Source organism: Falco biarmicus, chromosome 10 (genome assembly GCF_023638135.1).
Source record: "Falco biarmicus isolate bFalBia1 chromosome 10, bFalBia1.pri, whole genome shotgun sequence".
Classification (NCBI taxonomy): domain Eukaryota; kingdom Metazoa; phylum Chordata; class Aves; order Falconiformes; family Falconidae; genus Falco; species Falco biarmicus.
Genome location: NC_079297.1, coordinates 32,273,992 through 32,290,694, shown reverse-complemented (window position 1 = coordinate 32,290,694; position 16,703 = coordinate 32,273,992). Strand labels below are relative to the sequence as shown.

The window sequence follows — 16,703 nt, the reverse complement described above, 5'->3', positions numbered from 1 at the left end:
GTATTTCTGATTTTCTTAAGCCACCAGCTTTTTCAAACAAGTTCTTAATTTATAGCAGAGTCCTGCAGTGGATGCCCCATTGAAGGTTCAAGATCTACTTCTCGCTTGTGTTCCTCCAGTCTGTGGTTAACCAGTTTTGGCATAATACTCCAGTTCGAGTCTGGATTATAATACAAGACTGTAAATTATCACCAGGGTTATTTCTGCTGCTTGTGCCGTTATTAAAGAAGATAATAGGTAGATTTAAAGAGAGTCTTTCAAATGGATATCCTTTCAACATAACCTGTGGCTTCTGCTTTATCTTCTGTCCATCCTGTGCTGCTACTTTATTTTCTAGCTTAAATAATTTTCCATCTGGTGGTATAGTAGGAGCTGAGTTATGTAGCCTCTTTTTGACAGTTCGCTTGTATCTTATGCCATTTACCTACAGGTATGTATTTCCTTCAAAGTATGTAAGTCTTGCATCCTAACTAGTCTGGATCATTCTTTTCCCCCCTGAATAACCCAGTTTCACTGACCCTTTAAACAAAACTATTAGTAAAAAATCCTAGTCATATAGATTCTAACATACTCTATTTAATCTCTTGAATCAACAGGTTGCTTTGAGTTTTGCCTCATATTTGATGAAGTATCTATATATTCAGTATTCCCCTTTAAACACTTCAGTGTTTGTGACTCTCCTATCTGAAAGCAGAGGCAAAGATCATCAGTTTGTCCTATTTTAGGTGGTGTTTTCTCTAGCTTTCCTCTCCACAGAGCTGAAGAGTCTTGTGGCCTTATGTACTGGTAGGATTTAATTTACTTAATTAACTTGACTTCTGGTAAATTACTGAGTTTGGTTTTTTTTTATTGTTAAGAGTAATTGTTTTTGCAGGCTGTACTGAACTATTTATTTAGTTTGGCCTGAAGTCCTTTCTTAAAAGTTATTTCCTGCTTGACTGATAGCTTTTGTACCCCTTAGATTTGCTCATCTGGAAGTTAAAGAAATTCAAATCTTACTTGTTGTTCAAAACTCTAATCATCTGAGTACAGTGTATTTTAAGTAGATTTCTTAATTTGTCAAAGTTTATCCTCCTGAAATACTTCCAAAAAGTAATCAAAAATTAGTATTGAAATTAAACTATAAAAGCAAGAAGGAATTTAGTGTTCTTAATATTCCAGCAGGTAATTTCCAGCAATATATATGTGTAATAACATAGGTTTTTCTCCTTTGCCAAATATGACCCGAGGTCAACTATGGGTAACTAAATTAACCTTTTGTTTTTCTCCTTTGCTCATTACATTAGATTTTTTTTGGCAAAACTTACATGTATACAAATGGCCTGTAGTTCCCTAAACTTTGAATTTAACAGTAGAATAACCTGCAAATTTTGCTGTAAATAATTCAAAAGTGTCACGTAATGGCATAAAGTGGCAATGTTGCATCACTGGTGTGATTTTTAAGTAATCCCCTTGCTTTTATACTCTGGTTAGAGTTGCAGAGTACTTTGAGTACTTGATTGTAGTGTTACTTAAATTCAAAAAGAGTTCTTAAACAGAGAAAACTTAACATTTGTATAGCCACCTTCTTGATTTGAAATGATTGGGTTCTGTGTGGAGTGCTGACTAGTGGTTCATTGAATCCTTATCGGAGGTGTTTACCTTTGACTTGGTATGTTACCTTCCTGTTCCCTTGTATGATCTTTTTGTTTTGTTATTGTGTAATTGCTTGAAGAAGGCATGTACTAGGTACAATTGCACAGGTTTGTCAGCAAGTCTGGTGCAGTTGCCCAGAAGTATTTTTATGTTACAGAACTTGTCTGAAATGTTAGAATAAAAGAACCTTTCTAAATTTTAGTCATTGTACGTGCCTCTGAGTCTCATTGCAGGTTTTGTGACTTCACAGCTTCCTGCTCCTAATGGCTAATCCCCAATTACATAGAATTTATCCTTTTGAACTGGTCATGAAACCAGTATTTTAGCTGAAATAACTAGGTTTAAATGAGATTCAAGTGGCAATTACAGGTTGCATATATTATCCCTTCCAAGTTTATGCTATACTGCTTGAACAATTTTGAGGAAAAAAAAAAATCCTAACAGAAAAAGACCTGATAGTCCTTAGCTCTGCATGTTACAATTTGACCCCTTTTCTGAGATGGTCTAATTTGACTATATTGTCTGATATGCTGTAATGAAATTAGATGCTTGGCTAACTTTGTCAGTTAATAATAAATAACCCACATAGTAGTTTTATTCATGTTTGAAATCGTAATGAATAGTAATGCTTTTCAGAAAAACCATAGGGCCATCTGCCTTTTTTTCTTTTTTTTCTCCTTTTTTTTTTTTTTTTTTTTCCCCTGGACCCATGGGTGGATGTATTAAAAATTTCTGTAAGCCTTGCAAAAAAGCACTGGGTGTAAAATGTAACTGGTCAGAAGTCTTTATCCTTTATGCACAGTGACCCTGGGTTGGATGTGAGCAAACTCTTCAGAATCTATTTATTCCAGGGAGCGTTTTGCTGGAGTTCCACGAATGCTTCGGTGGAGGCTGTTAGACTACAGATAATTGAGTTCCATCTCAGCCCCACTGGCTGCCCCAGCTGCTTTCTCCCTTTTGCTTACACTAGCATTTGTATGGCTGTATTTTGAATTGGATCGGAAACAGATACGGATTAAAAACTGCTTCAGGGTTTTTTATTTGTGGTTGGTTTTTTGTTTTTAAAGCTTACTAGATTTTTGTTACTTGAAACTGAAGTTCCTTAGCAATTGTTTCTTAGATGAGATGCTTCAAAGATGTGGTTTACATTTTTGGGAGCTGGCACGTGTGTACAGCATAAGGGATTAAAACAGCAGTAACTTGATACCATGAGATCGGTTCAGAGTTTAGTGTTCTGAACACTGCTTCCTTCCGGTGTACAATTTATCTTTTCCTGCTTTGTAGGAAAAGGTAATCATGGGCAGAGCTGATGTGTAGCGGTTCTTTCTGGGACTGTACTGAAAGCTGAATCGCACAAGTGGCGGAAAAAACATTTGTTTGTCTTCCTCCTCTGGTTCAGCAAAATCTAGCCACGTTCTAATGCAACAGGTCACTGCTGGGAGCTTGGGAACTGTTATGTTTGCAACTTTGTTACCTGATAATGATGCTGTCAAACTACCTTCTGTAAAGGAGTCACTGGTCCGGCAAACCTTTACTGTTCAACTTAATTATATACATTTTTTTTCTCCTTATAGAAGTAGACCTAAAGCTAATAGTAAACTTCAGACTTCTGAAAAATCTATAGTCTACACGTGGCTTTGCTGGCTCTAGGAGTACATTTGCAGCTATTTAAATACTGTATTATCTTTGAGTTGCAGAAAGACAATGGGACCACTGGTATGCTGTCAGGAAACGTGCTTCTCCAAGAAATTGAAGGGCAGAATCAAGAACTGTCAGCTTTTTCTCAAGCAATTACAAAGTAAGAAATTACTGAACACAAATTAGCTTTCAGAAGGAAAAAGAAAAGCTAAGTAACTAATTCTCAGTTAGATTGACAGAGGCAGCTTTTTTTTTTTTTTTGCTTGATGGGGCAGGTTTCAGTATGTATCCTTTTCCCTTTTCTAATCCCAGTTTTTCCTGGATTTGTCTTGTTTTCTCAAAAATGCAACAGAATTGTTAAGGTGTTCAGTACTTTTGGATTATTATGTGTCATCTTTATTCTTTTGGTCCTGTAACTTTCCTCTCAGTCTTTTCCTTGTTTTTGTAATACTTTATCATCAAACTATTTTTTTCTGTGTAGTCTTCTGTCTTTTTTTAATACAATTTGTTTCGAAAGAATTTGAAGTCTTTCTTAGCTGATGCATCTCACTAAATCCTGTAACTTCAACTTTCTAACCCTTAAATGCTTTCATTATTTTGCTTTCACAACTGGAATTCTGTGAGAAATAAACTTGTTCCTGCTTTGTTCAGGTGGTGAAATTTCTCGACGGTCTTAGCAAATAAGATGGGACTTAATCAACCAGAATTCTCCTTTATTGTTTGGTTACTGCCATGACTTAATGAGTCTGTTTTTTTAAAAAAAATATTTCTTCTGTTTTCCTAGAGAAGACAAACTAGGTGTCTTGCCTTTTTCCCTCCTCTCAAGATCAAAATCCAAGAAATAATGGGGGGAAATAGAGATCTTAGAATTTGAAGGATAGCAGCTACTTTTTAATACAGGAATGTTTACAAAATGGAAGGAAACTCCGTAAACCCAATGATAATTCTTATACCTGTGAAACTTACTGGTGAACAACATGTCAAAGCTCGCATAAAATAGGCTTGTTGCAACAGTTTATAGTTAGATCTGGTTGTTGCCCTTTCTTTCAAGACCCAGTGCTTAAAATGCTGATGGATTCTTGACTGGACAAGCGAGAGGGATTCCTTTTTTCTACTCATGCTGTTGTCGGTAATCAAGATGATGAAATAGGTGACCATTATAGATGAGTTCTGTTCTTAATCGCCTGTAATAATACTACAATATTGGCAGAAGGCTAAGATTAGATCATTTCATCCTTTTTAAATAGCAGCTATTAAAAACTAAAAGCCGGCATCAAAGTACTGCCTGTTCATTAGTAGGTGAATGTTTTATACTGATCATGTCCTAAATAAAAGCCCTTTCCTTAATTTAGGCCTCTTTCTTAACTTCTACTACTTGGAATAACTAACTTCTGTATAGTATCTAAGTTCAGATTAGACTTCCAAAAACTGAAATGTGTAAAGAGTTTTGTGGTCTTTTGTGCATAAAAGAAGTACTTTTTAAAAATTAATTTTTAGTAAATGCTGTGGATTAGCCTTTAGACCATTTTAGAGTGCAGCTTCTACAGAAGCTGGATGTGTCCTGTAAGCATTGACCTATTAAATATTTTAAGCTACATAGAAAATGTGTCTAACTATAAGCTAGGGGTTTTTTTCCTAACTACTACTTGTATAAATACTGTGGGCAGTGTTCTGTTGAGAGCAAAAAACTAAATGGTGTTTTGCACATACAATTTTGGTAAAAAGCTAGTCTTTACTGTTCTGGCTTGTGGTTATTACTGTGTTGTTTTGCTGTAGCCTCAGACTTATCCATTCCAATGTTTCATAAACCTTCTCTACTTTCAGATTGAGGACCAAGTTTCCTTACACTAATCGGCAAACAAATCCAGGCTTTGTGCTGAGTCCAATCATGCTGCAAAGAAGTATAAGTGGGGAGAGTGCCAGTATCAAGGTTTCTATAGAAATTGAAGAATTCCAGCAACCAGTAACTTTTACGTGTGATGGTATGTTGCTGCTTTTTAAATTGGAGTTTGTTGTAAGGCTTAGAATGGTGGGTTAAGACTGTACGCTCAGTCTAGGCCAGCGGCTTTCAGGTTGTGTAATCCCCGGGGGCTCGGGTGCGTGGATTGCTTGTGGGGAATGGGGAAAAGGTAACTGAAGAAAGAACCGCATTCTGGGTCAGTGTCCATCAGAAGGTATTTGAAACCTTTTAAAAGTGAAACACTTTTTTTTTTTTTTTTTTTTGTAAAAGGAAAGCTGAACAAACCAAAAGCACTATTCTATCCACAGCTGGAATGTTAAAACAGTTTTTTCAAGAGTTTGACCTACTTTATGGTAATTGAGGGGACAATGACACCAGGACTGAGACTATTAACTTTCAATTGAATTTTTTATTTCAACACTCTAACATGTGTTTAAACTCTTGCAAGCTATCTAAAAATTTGGACAAATCGCTGTTGGGAAGTATGAATAAACACTGAATTTACCTATTACTTCAATGTATGCTTATGAACACAAACACTAAACTAATACTGTTGTGATATGCCACAACTAGGTGGCCCAGTTCTGTGGGTAACTGGGAGTATTAGTTTGCGGTGGGACTCTTAGGTTTGTCTTGTTCTTGTACATAAACTTATTCTTTGTGCAGTCAAGACTGCACAGCATATTTGTATTAAAGGCAGTAACTCTGGATGCTGCCAACTTGTGACAGTTCTTGGTGATAAAATAACAGTTAGTTAATGTACCTCAGGAGCAACTTAGATTTTAGCCTCTATACTGTTGTGACCTCTTAGCCCTTGTGAGGGTTCCCATTCCCAGACCATGTCTGCTAGTAGTGGAGCTATGCTGTGGTGTTTTTTTATCATGTGGTTCCTTATCTGTTAACACTGTAGATGCTTTAGTCAGTTGTTCTCAAAAGCTAGGAAGTTGCTCTATTATGCTTAAACTAGCTGTTCTATTGGAAAAGCTCTCAGGGCACAAGAGTTTTCATTCGTGACTTAATACTCCTTCATTGGGAAATGAGGTGCACTGTAAGTGTAGCCTAGGAAGTGTTTTTGCTCTTAATCTGTAAGATGAAGATTATTTTCCTAATATTATAGGCTTAATCCTTGCCTACAAAAGGCTTTGGTAGCGTAAGTACAATGTTACGGCTTCAACCCTTAATTTCTAGAAGTTTTGTGAATACCTTGGAATGTGTTTTGCATTGTAGCCCCACGTATCTTATTCTTTGTGCTTTCTGCTTTCTTTCTGATGCTAAAACTAATCAAACTACTACTTTCACTGGCTATGGAAGACAAGTATCTGTAGTTCATACGTGACTAGTAATAGACATATTTAAAGTTACTCTCTTCCTTTAATTCCTTCTCTTCTTGATCAAATTGTTACATACCTTAACATTGTAATGCTAGAACTGCTTTAGTATGGCTTTCAGTCTTGCAGTTCAGAAGGAGCTGCAGCCTTCCAGAGTTCTGACAGGTCAACGTGTAGAAAGGGCCCAGAAGGGAAACAGATAAACTTTAGAGCTTATTTGGGTATACCTATTCATTTTGCACTTGTTCGTTAGACTTTACATAGAAGTACAAATCTACCTGAGCCATCGCTGCGTTGTCAGCAAGGAATGAATATCTTCCAACAAAACAGAGGGTGGGGAAAAGTTGGTAACATTATCTTTGTGTTACTTGACTAGGCTTTGCAGGGCTGAGACCTGTGCCGATGCAGCCTGTGACTGTAGCCTATAAACTGTTCCTGCATCTTTTTTCTCTATCAACCACCATATTTTCTGCTGAAAGTAGTACAGCAGTTTCGCTGTAGATTAATAACTTAAATAGTCTCAATGAGTTAGTGTTTCTGAGTTCATAGTACTTATCGTTCCTTGTTCTTGAATTCCACATACTTGTTCTTCATATGCCATCAAATACCTCGGTGCTTGTAATAATTAATCATCTGTTAATGAGATGAAGCACTTGTGTTACCTTGTGTTACCTTGCAGAAAATATTATTTTAGCATTATTTCTGTATAAACCATGGTAGTAACATTTCTTTCTTAAAAGAAGAATTGGGGAAACTAGGAAGGTCCCTGGAGGGGAAAAACCCCACCCTGAAGGTACTGATGAAAAATTAAAATGCTTGTATACAGTGTTTTTTGCAGAATGTTGAGGCAATCTAGTGACATTATTTGTGAATGTTTTAAAGTGGAAGATGAGAAACTAGGTAGGTGAGGGGTAGAGAACATTTTGTACTTAAAACATTGGTGTTAAAACATACCTCTGTATCTTTTTGTCAGTGACAGCTGGTGGCTGTAGGGGGATGGATTTTGGGTTTGGCTGGGATTATTTCTGTTGCTGTGTAGTTGCTGAACGGAGGGGAGAGAGTTTTCAAAAAAATGCTTGGAGCCTGATGTGAAAGTACTGATAGTTAAGAGTTGCTTTTTGCAAAGGCTTGGTGATGCTTAGTGAGATCTGATCTGTACAGTGTGGAAACTGCCCTAGAGAAATGGAAAGTAAAAGAAAGGATTATCAGTACGGTTTACCTCTGCTACAGCTGATACTTCCTCAGAAGCAGAGCAAATAGAGAAGTTCAATTTTCAGCTCTTCAGATGGTGATTTTTAAACTTTAAGCAGCTCCAGGGTCACTTACCTACTTGAAGTCTGTGCTAAATAAGCCAAATCTGTAATTAAAAAAGCTATTGTCATATAAAAACTCCTGGAAAACAAGACTGCAGGCTGTTTCTGTGCTTTTGGTCAAGTGACTGCAGTATATCGGTAATTTTTTAAAAAATACTGATTTCTTAAATTACAGGCAGGTTTTACAACAATGCCTTTCTTTGAGGAAAAAAAATTGAAGATCAAACTATGAAACTTAGGATATTATAGAAGCATAAGTCTTTACTACAAGTATAAAAATCATTAAATTACTAGTTTGAGTGAGCATAGGTTAATATAACTTGCTATAGATTTGTATTTTTAACTTTTAGACGTAATTTTTTTAAACAGTGAGTTCCCCTGTTGAGCTTATAATAATGCAGGCGCTTTGCTGGGTGCATGATGACTTGAATGAAGTGGACATTGGCAGCTATATCCTGAAAGTCTGTGGCCAGGAAGAAGTTTTACAGAAGTAAGCAAACTCTTTCTCATTAATACTTAATTTCATGCTTTTTCATGGCACAGTTACTGGGAAGTATATTTTTAACAAATAAATGTGTGAAAGCGGAGATGTTAAAAACATTGAGTCACACTTTACACAAAGATCAGAAGTCTTTAGAGTTGCTCTGGGATACAGCAAGTTAGAGTCTCAGCATCTTCCTAGAAATCTGTTCTAAGCTGACATTACTGTGTTGAATGCAGAGTTCTTTTAGATGCAGAATTCTAGAGCATTTCTGTAATGGATGTTGTAGTTTTTGGCTGCTCTTCAAATCCCAGCAACCAGGAAAAAAAAAACCTACTGATGAATTCTAATAATCTGGAATAATATGTGATTGTTTTGGTTTTTTTCCCCCAAAACTTAATGGTTTAGAAATCTGTATTAATTTTTTAGGTTAAAATATTTGGTGTCACCATTAGCCATGGTAGCTAAGAGCTGTAGCAAAAGTATAGGTATCTGTAATAGTGTATTAAAGCTTCTGCAGAAGTAAAAATCAGATCAAGAAGTATGGTACAGAGCTGGATTCACCATTTCCTTGTTTTGAGCCAACAGGTTGCCTTAAACATTTCATGTGAGTTTTTAAGAACACTGCATAGTTTTGGTGTAACTATAGCTTTCTTTGTTTAACAGTAAGCACTGTGTTGGAAGTCATGAATATATTCAGAACTGTCGGAAGTGGGATACAGAAATCAAACTGCAGCTCTTGACCCACAGTGTAATATGCAGAGATCTAGCACGAACAGTAAGTACAGCAGCAATGTAAATCTTCAAGAGGCTGGGAGTTTGCATCAGAGTTGATGGATCTGAGGGTGTAAGCTCTTTGTGGTGTTAACAAAGCATTGGGTCTTCTTGGTGTTGGGAATTGTGTTCTTTACTGAGAGGAAATGACATACATACTGAATTTTTCCAAGGCAAATAATGTAAGTATGGGTAATATCTCTTTATTAGACTAAGTACTATAGCTGGAAGAAGTATGCAAGCGTTAGGACTAAACTTGAGGCCTGAGAGAAGCAACAAGTTTCAGAGTTAAATAGATGTTTTGAACAGTTTTTTTACTTTAATTGGATATGGCACTCAATTGCTGTTTCTTCCCTCAGTTCCAATGTGTACCTGTTTCGTAGGCTATTAATTAGTTCTTTTCCCCTTTGAAGAGTTCACCTCATATCTTTCATTACTAATGCCTGTGGAATAGAAGGGGAAACTTCTAAAACAGTATTACAAATTATAGAAAGGTGAGAACTGGACTTGATATCTCATATTTTATTGCAGGAAGATGATGACAGCACACCCATACATCTAACCAAACACCTCTACAAAGTAGAAAAGCCTTTCAGAGAACCTATTATAAGGTAATGTTATGTGGTTATTTTAGTAATCGAGCCCGCTGCTGAGTTTCTGACTGGGGTTATATTACGCTCTTGCACTTGAGTTCAATAACTACTGTTTCTTGCAGGTCTTCTATTGAAGAGCTTCTTGATGTGTATCAGAAGCAAGTCAATATAGCTCTTAAAAATGAGGTAAGTCCTCGTAAATTATTGCTGAACTAAAAGTAGCATGAGAAAGTTTAATAATGAGATAGTTGGGGGGGGGGGGGAAAGGCTTGCAGGTGTTCTTGGGAAAACTGATTTGAACAAGCTGTCAAATGTAAAATTGGAATAATGGATTTTTAGATTACTGCTCTTTTCTTGCTAACTGATGATTACTTTAATCATCACAATTCTTAATGTATCTTCCAAGTCCTGGGGGTGCAAAATAACCTTTTCCTCAAAAATGTTGGAAGAGATTAATTTAGGGGAATAAGCAAAATCCTGAATCATGACTGCACCCATTGTTGTGAGCCATGAATGAATATTAGTAACAGGAAAAAATCTACAAAAGTGAGCAGTAACAGTTGTGTTCAATGGGAGTTGAAACTGAAGCACGTTTGCAACATACAAGTAAGTGTTACACAAAGTGTAGTAACATCTCATTCTGCACTACTGGATTAATTTAAAATACACTGTCAAAACCATTGTCAATTTCAGTGTATGGCAGGTAGCTTAAAACAGCTTGCATGTCGAATAGTTGGGAATGATTTCCCAAGTGCTAGCTGAAAGTAACCTGCTTTACTCATTTCCAAAAGGAGAAGCTTAGCTCAGCTCCTGATAGTAAGGTAGCTAGGAGACTTGAATACTTCAACATCAGGTAGCTATGCTTCTTAGTTTCTCTAAGAACAGTCTTGAAAAGAATGACTTAATTACAATACTTTTCATTTCCACTACATAAGTTTACCTCTCCAGGAATGCAGGTCTGAACAAGCTGATGTCCCTGCTATTTATATATTCCCTTAACGCTCTTTAATTCCCTTGATGGTGATTCACCTTGTTGAAGGGTAGTTGTGAACACAGTCTTTGTAGAAGAGTAAGATGTTACTGCTCCTTGGTATGTGGTGCTTGTGTTGCTTGGGTCTTGCAGCTGCTTTAGCTTGTTTAACTGTGATTTCACAGGCCGAGGTGAGGAATGCAAAACACCTCAATTCAGACTTGATATTCTACTCTTTCTACAATCTTTCTGAGGGTGGGAGATGTAACTTGTAGGTGATGATAATTAGGTCCAAGTATCAGCAGTTGCATTTCAAATTTCTTACTTCCTGAAGTGAGTTCCTGTGCGTATTCAGTAGCTGACACTTGCTAATCAGAGTGAGCCAGGGTCATCTGTAAGTAACTTGCACACAGCCTTTGATTTCACATCACTGGACACTTGAATACTTATCTTTTGTCTGTTTATTGAGATTAATTTGAGAGCCTGTGAGGAAAATAGTGGTGGAAATTTTGCTTTTTGTGTGTCAAAACATCTGTTACCTTCAAAGTGTTAGCTTGGAAAGTATGGCTTAAATATTTACAATGTGTTCTGACTTCTGTGGTTATTTTCTTACCAGACAAAGTTAATTGTTGCCAGGTAACTCCCAATACAAAAATGTTTTGATTCAAATGGCTGCTTTGCTATGCACTTCTAAGAAGGTCATGAGACTTATATCTGGGGAGGGTGGGGTTTGGGAATCGGTTTACATTTTGCTGTGAGGGTTTTACACTAATCCTTCTTTACTTGTTTCTTTCACAATGACTTATAAGCACTTACAACCCTATACATTAAGCCTCTAAAAAGTAGTTATTTTGAAGCAAGTATTTTCATTTTCTACACGTGGTCTTTAAAACTGGATGAAGCCTTTTGCTTCTATTAAAAACCCGAAACCCAAGAAACCTAGGATATGATAGTTTTAAGTTGCTTTTCCTCTACTTGAAGAGGAGGAGGAAGGGAATATTAGAAGCATATTGTTTGTTGTGGTGTTGGGTTTTTTTGTATTTAGTAGCCTACCAGCATTTTCATTTTCTGATAGGAAGCAGATCTGTTCCTTCCAAAAAAAAATTCCTTTGAAGTGTGCAAACTCCCCTTCCTTTTCCAAGGTGACAGTCTGCAATTGCTTCATCTGGAAGAACCGTTTAAATACTATGTAAGGCAAAAGTTGCAACAAACTTCTTAGAAAAGTAAATTTCAGTAAAAAAGATGAGTTCCATTATGGAAGCTGTACTGTAGTGTAACTGTAACTTGAACCTAATGTCTTTTTTGAAGAGGGATGAAATTGAAACACTGCTTCTCTTGCATTCCTTTCTCACACTAATTGAATATTATTTTTTTTTAAGTACATGTTCTTTTTTACACCATGAGGGAATTTGAGCTTAGTATCTAATTAGAAAATACTTGTCTGCCAACAGCTTAGTAGAAAAATGGTTGGAAACTGCCTAATGTTTCTTGGGACCCCATGCTAGAACCCGTGCTACTAGGCTTTTGGTGTTGATAACTGAGCTATAAGGAAGCTCTCAATACTGAGATTTTTGTTTAATCAAATTGTTATACTGTAGTTTAATTGAGTTATGCATTTCATAATGAAATTTTCTTGGCAATTCATTAAGCAAATGTAAAATTAAAGGAATACTGAGTTTCACAATTATGATCAGATCAACCTGTTCTGTTGTACATTCCTTATTAGAACCAGCATAAAGCAGTAGATCATGTAATTAAGACTGTCAGAAAAATCTGTTCCACATTGGATTGTGTAGAGACTCCTGCAATAACGGAATCGGTAAAGAAGCTAAGGAGGGCTGTTAATCTTCCAAGGACTAAAAATGCCGAGGTAAACTCTCATACTCTAAATTGTTTTCTGAGGTATGCTTTGTAACACTGGCAAATAGTATTTCATAATCTTTGGTGGTTGCAAATACCAGCAACAGTTCTGTCAGGGTTATATGGGGTTTTTTTATTTTACCTGATAACCTTCCGTATATTTTAACATCTCTTTGCTGTTAAGGTGTTAATGGCTTGCTTTTGGAATCCTTTCCTGAATAGTGACTTTTTAAAACTAGTTCTAAAACACTTTTTTCCAGTTCTGTAATTACAGACCTGTGTCACAGCAGATGCTACTAAATCTGACTGAGGGAAATGAACAGTTAGCTTATGTCCTCTAAAATCAGTGCAGTTGTGCTTAAAGAAGGGATTCACATCATGTATTTTCTGTGTAGTATTTGTGAATAGCAGTAGCATCTTAAAAGTCTTAACAGTTCATGCTTCTGTGTTCCTGAGCATATGGACAAAAATAAAATCTCTTAAACAGATCAGATCTTGATGATCAAAATGAACAGTTCACTTGAGGAGAGCTGGTCTCAAGTCACGTTGCCAAAAACAGTTGTTAAATGGAGAAGTGTGCAAACAAAGTTAAATGGTGTTACGGTGCTATTTCTGTTGTCCTACAGCCTTATTAGGGTGGTGATTCATAGGCTGTTCTACTCACTTTGGCTTCATCAGTTCAGTGATATATTTGTAATACTGAGCAGGAGTCTTGCAAAATGCACAGATCAAATAAATAGTTGTCACAAGAACTAAAGTCCTTGCAGGGAAATGCAGAAGACATATTAGGAAAACAACAAAATACAAGATGTTAAATATTTCTTCAATGTTTCATAGGAGAAAACTGTAGAAATGATTATATTGTAGTGTAAAAAAACTTTCAAAGATGATGCTGCTCCAGTAGGATATGTATGGAGGCATATAAGATTGTTTTCAAAAATGAAATTGCTGTGAGGATTGGAGCCAGTTGCATCTAGACTTTATGTAAGATATTGCTAGATTTCATTTTTAAAATTTTTAAGTAATTGTTTTGTAGTTGGAAGATGTGGCCAAAAAGCTAAACAAAACAAAAGATTGTCCAGTAGAAAATTAAAAATATAGTGCTGTTTCAACAGTTTTCGCACGCATCCTGTCATGCTAAAGTATTTTTACTACTTGACATGTATGGTGGACACGTGACAGTTTTTTCTCAAAGGGGAAAGTGATGTGATTCCCACCCCCTGCCAAGTTTCTCCATCTTTTCTATAAGAATATGAAATTTTTTGTTAGTTAAAACTTAATTTTAACAAGATGCTCAATTAATACACTAAAAGAGAGGATTAATTCTTCTGCAGCAGTTGTGGCAAACCTCTTATACTTTCTCCGAAGTATTAGGAATTCACTGGGGTTTGGTTTTGAATCACAAACTTTGTTTTCATGAAAAGCTTTAGTCTTACCAGAAGTTTGATTGGGTGTGAAACCCTTCCTTACTACGAAGGGAGTAAATTCCTATGATTTGTCACCGGTTGGCTTCAACAGTGTCCTTGTTGAGACTAGACACTGCAGTAATACTGTATCATGTTTAGACTTCAATTTTAGCAGACCAAGAAGCAGACATAGCAGATAGTACAAAGTAACAGTACTTACAGTACTTCGGTTTTCTCAGTTGTTTAACACTTTCTCTTATTCAATAAATATATTCTTACTCTGCCTACAAAAGATACCTTAACAAATGCCACAAAACAGCTGCTCAGACTGAAATTACCAGGTAACTGAGCTAACAGCTTCTGCTTTCATCTGTAACAGTCCTGAGTTTTCTCTCTACTTGGACAAGCTAGAGTATCCTGAGCAATATTCCAATATACTGTGTCTTAAGAGTTCATGAAGGGGGTCAAAACAGTTGTGACTTGACAAAACATGAGCTTTTGAACATGGTGAACGGTTGCTGCATGATGTAGAAATTGCAATGCTGTACGTTTACTCAAAGCTCCTCAAGAGTTAAGATTATAATTCAGCCTAATTCAGCTGTCTTGTAGCTTCTGTACAAGATACTTAAGACAGATGGAAAATTAGTATGGGTTTCTCAGTATTGACACTTGCTCTAACTTTACTGTATAGGTATCCTTAAAACGCGGTGATGACACTAGCAAGAGCTCATCTGGTGAGTAAAGTTCTTAAAATTTATTTAAAATCTGCTTTCAGGTGGCTGCTTTAGGAAGATATGAATTAAAGATAAATTATAATTTAGTTTCACTGCAGCCTGAAAACCCTCTGAAAGTGAGTATAGACCAGTTAACAAGAGCAGTTGAGGCCCTTCTGCAACTCCACGTGAATTCATGTAGCAGTTCTGCAGCAATTTCTTCAAAAGATAGTAAGAGTACCAAGGAAGCATGGACTGCCACAGAACATCTCCAGTTCACAATATTTGCTGCTCATGGAATTTCTCCTGGTTGGGTATCAAAGTGAGTAATTTATTAATTGTAAAATTCATCCTTTTATATATTTTTTTTTTGTTTAATTTATTTTCTTTTTCTTGTCTAGTTACGAGAAATACTACTTGATTTGTTCTCTGACCCATAATGGAAAAGATCTGTTCAAGCCTATCCAGTCCAAGAAGGTTGGCACATACAAGAACTTCTTCTACTTGATTAAATGGGATGAACTGTAAGTGACTTCAGCGTACTAAAACTCAGTAAAGTATTTTGGTTTAGCTTGTACCTTCCTAGCTAGCTGCTGAATACATTCAAGCAACCCTTACAACTGCTTCCATCTGAAGTGTTGAAAGAACAATGTTTGAGACTGACTGATAAAAATCAGAAATATTTTTCCAAACGGTATTTCTCTACTCACTTTTAAAGTGGGAATGGAAACACTGGACAAGTGCCCTGTGCTAATGTGTTAGTAGTATACAATTAGAAGGAGATGCAAAGGTCATAGCATTTGTTGTAGTAGCAACAGCTTGTGCTGCTTAAAGAAGGATGACTAAAGCTTGCTTATGAGCGGTGCTTAAATTATGTAAGTGCAGAGGAGAAGCAACTCACCAACATGTATGTTGAATCATTTTTTATTTCAAAGACATGGTAACAACTTCGTATCTCAATTGGAAGGTCTAATTTAGGAATATTTCTATAGAGAGAGCAAGTGCATAAATGCTTAAGAGTACCTGTCTGTAGCATATGGGAATGTCTGGTTTGAGCTACTAAACTTCAGTTTCTCTTTATGGGGCAGGGGGAGAAGGTAGAAGGGAAGAAAGAAGGGCATGCGGAGGATAAATGGGGAGAGGATGGCAGATGATAACTGCTAACTGGGAGGGGTAAATATTTTTCATTACCTGTGCACAGCTTACTCTTTCCCACTTCATCGCTGTTGGGTGGCCTGTCATAACTGGAGCTTCCGGTGAGCTCTGTGTTACTCTGTATCTGTGTTCCTGGCTGTTTTTAAAGGTCAGAGACCGACCCTGGGGAATACCCTGAAAGTGTGCAGTGACAAATTGTTTCAGACCAGGAATGAGAGTTCCAGGTTCTAGAATACCTTCGGAGGGTATTCAAACTACTTTAGGTTTTTTTCTGATGATGATGCAGGGGATTAATGGTCCGATCTTTTGCTGGCAAGTACTAGTGTATTACAGTGGAAGATGTGTTAGATTGCTTATAAGCTGCTTAATATACTTGTGGTGTTTTATAGTGTAACTGGCTTAGTAATATGCTGTTGTAACTTTTAGAATGATATTTTGACACGTTAAGGAAAAATCAAGCTTAAAGAATGTTTGAAGCAATAAAAATAGTTTAAACAAAAATTTGAGTTTAAATTGCTCAGTGAGGTCTATACTCCTCAGCTGCTTTCTTTATGGGTGCTGGTTTTGTATCATTTGAATTTAGCTTTCAGTAGTTCTTAATAGATTACTTTTTTTTTTATGTGGTTGGGGAACTTGTCAGCTGGCTGTTTAAATGAGAGAGATTAGGAGGCAGCTAACATGGAGTTGTGTGTGTCCTAGTGAGTAGAGTGGGAAGACTGGTTATGCTGGACAGTACGGTTCTGTGTGAGGAATGTGATTTAATAGACAAAGATTAAAAAGGGTTGCTCCAAATCTGGCTACAGTGCAGAAGTGTAATTTAGCAGGTTTTGCAACCTGATATAGGAGATAAAGTGAGAGTGTATTAGGATCGCATGTA

General features: G+C 36.5%; 1 protein-coding gene across 4 annotated transcripts in view; it reads left to right on the top strand.

Annotated features, from left to right (window-relative positions):
* The window catches only part of PIK3C2A (phosphatidylinositol-4-phosphate 3-kinase catalytic subunit type 2 alpha), a 53,961-nt gene that overhangs the window by 15,027 nt on the left and 22,231 nt on the right, over positions 1–16,703 (top strand). The window contains exons 3-12 of one of the 4 annotated variants that reach the window (XM_056353321.1): positions 3,333–3,433; positions 5,098–5,255; positions 8,244–8,364; positions 9,022–9,133; positions 9,661–9,740; positions 9,845–9,908; positions 12,419–12,562; positions 14,650–14,692; positions 14,780–14,993; positions 15,073–15,195. In XM_056353321.1, the coding sequence (XP_056209296.1) occupies positions 3,333–3,433; positions 5,098–5,255; positions 8,244–8,364; positions 9,022–9,133; positions 9,661–9,740; positions 9,845–9,908; positions 12,419–12,562; positions 14,650–14,692; positions 14,780–14,993; positions 15,073–15,195 (1,160 nt within the window). Of the gene's footprint in view, positions 1–3,326; positions 3,434–5,097; positions 5,256–8,243; positions 8,365–9,021; positions 9,134–9,660; positions 9,741–9,844; positions 9,909–12,418; positions 12,563–14,649; positions 14,693–14,733; positions 14,994–15,072; positions 15,196–16,703 lie in introns of all 4 variants that reach the window. The other 3 variants (XM_056353319.1, XM_056353320.1, XM_056353318.1) reach the window with 3 other exon arrangements.